Genomic DNA, 1,983 nt, shown 5'->3' on the forward strand with positions numbered 1-1,983 from the left:
TCAACAGCTACAGGGCTGGCAGCAGCTGGATCCACAGCCCTGGGATAGACAACCAGGCACACGGACACATGTGGGGTAGTAGCAGGTTCTTGTGCAGTAAACAGGTCCTGAGCAAACTGGCTGGCAGCAGCTGGACTGGCCGCAAGGCTGGCAGCAGCTAGACTCACAGCAGCGAGGCTGGCAGCAAGGCTGGCAGCAGCTAGACTCACTGCAGCTGGGCTGGCAGCAGGGCTGGCAGCAGCTAGACTCACAGCAGCTGGGCTGACAGCAGGGCTGGCAGCAGCTAGACACACAGCAGCAGGGCTGGCAGCAGGGTCTGCTGCAGCAGCTGGTCACACAGGTGGGTCTGAAGCGGGTTGTGCAGCAGGTAGTTTGGCAGCAGGGCTGGCAGCAGCTGGAGCTGCCGCAGCTGGGCTGGCAGCAGGGCTGGCAGCAGCTGGTCACACAGGTGGGTCTCCAGCAGGTGGTCCTGCAGCAGGTGGTCCTGCAGCAGGTGGGCTGGCAGCAAGGGGAGCAGCAGTTGGTCATGGTGGCAGGTGTGGAGGATAAATTCCTGTTTACAGTTTAGTTTCTGGATTCTGAGAAGTTCTTCCATCCTGGGGCTTTTATACTCTGGGCATGCCATGTAAGGACCAATGAGCAGGGCTTTTCCTTGTTGTTTGTTTTGTGTGGTTCATAGGGGAAATGGCCTGAGAAGGAAGTTCTTCTCTAAGCATTAGAAATATTTTGAAAATTATGCTTTAAGTAGTTAATTGTAGATAATTCGTTTGAATATTTCTAGAAATGATCAACCATGTTCCTGCTCTGATAGGAGCCTGTCATTTGATACTTCCTGCAAGCTGGGAATAGGATACGATCTGTTCTTCATTGGCTTGTACTTTCAGAGACTGTAGGGTGTCTGCAGGGTGGACTGTGATGTTGGTATGTTCACAGTGACAACTTGAATCATCCTCGTGGCCAAGTCCATTCACCAAAAGAGCCAGCTGAGTCAACTATAACATTCATGTCTCTCTGTCACAAGTATATATCAAAGAATACCTAGGGTAGACTATGGGCAACCCAATCTTCATACATACATCAGCACCAAAGCCTGAGCACAGAGGCAAAAACAAAACACAGAGATTCTGAATGCATCCATCAATGTAGACCATAAGCCCATTTACCAGCCAGGTAGGTCCTCCTAGGTTGGACATTCACATTTGTACATGGTTTTGATATAAATGAAGAGATCATATGCCATGTTTTACATGGCATATGTATATTGTGTACCCTCATTAAGTACCCATTTTGTACATTAAGTACTCTCATTTTCAAAGAAATTGATATATAATACACTTTGAGAGAATGGTAGCCTGGGGTCTTGACTGAAGTGGTATGGTGCCTGCCTAGCAAGCATAAGACTCTGACTTCAAGTACTGAAAGGAAAAGAGAAAGAACAGAAAGAGGAGGAAGAGGAAAGGGAAGAGGAAAATAGAGAAACAGACATAGAAAGACAGAGACAGAGACAGGCAGAGCGATAGAAACAGAGAGACAAAGAAGAGAATCCATTTTAATATAAATCTTAAAATGTAAGTAAAGAAATAATGTTTGCAAATCATGTCAGAGGATATTACCCCCACACCCTAGTCACTTTCTTCCTGTTTTTCCTTACTATTATCTTTCTCCTCATTCCTAAGTCAGTGAGTATGTTAACTAGAATAAAATCTCCAATTTTTGAACTTTATCCAAATTGAAATTAAGGAACTCTTTGGGGGCGTATTTTATTTTCCTCAAAATTTTCTTTGTTGAGATTTAGACTTTTTTTTCCTATGCAGTAGTCATTTGATGATTTGGTATGGATATTTTCATATTGTTGCATGTGAAGACTACAATTTGAATGCTTTCTCTTGTTAATGGACATTTTGTCATCATTCAGACCTTTGGGAATCATGATTCTATGAATATGTTGGTCAAATCCTGTCCCACAGGAGCATGCGTTTCTGT

At 44.8% G+C, this 1,983-nt stretch overlaps 1 protein-coding gene across 1 annotated transcript; it reads right to left on the reverse strand.

The window, feature by feature from the left end:
• Positions 1-528, reverse strand: LOC122102641 (keratin-associated protein 9-8-like). The gene has a single exon (XM_042673393.1). It carries the CDS (start codon positions 526-528, stop codon positions 1-3), a length of 528 nt encoding a protein of 175 aa, XP_042529327.1.
• Between the last annotated feature and the right edge of the window lie 1,455 nt (positions 529-1,983).

Source organism: Dipodomys spectabilis, unplaced genomic scaffold (genome assembly GCF_019054845.1).
Source record: "Dipodomys spectabilis isolate Male_0828 unplaced genomic scaffold, ASM1905484v1 ptg000018l, whole genome shotgun sequence".
In the NCBI taxonomy this organism is placed as follows: Eukaryota; Metazoa; Chordata; class Mammalia; order Rodentia; family Heteromyidae; genus Dipodomys; species Dipodomys spectabilis.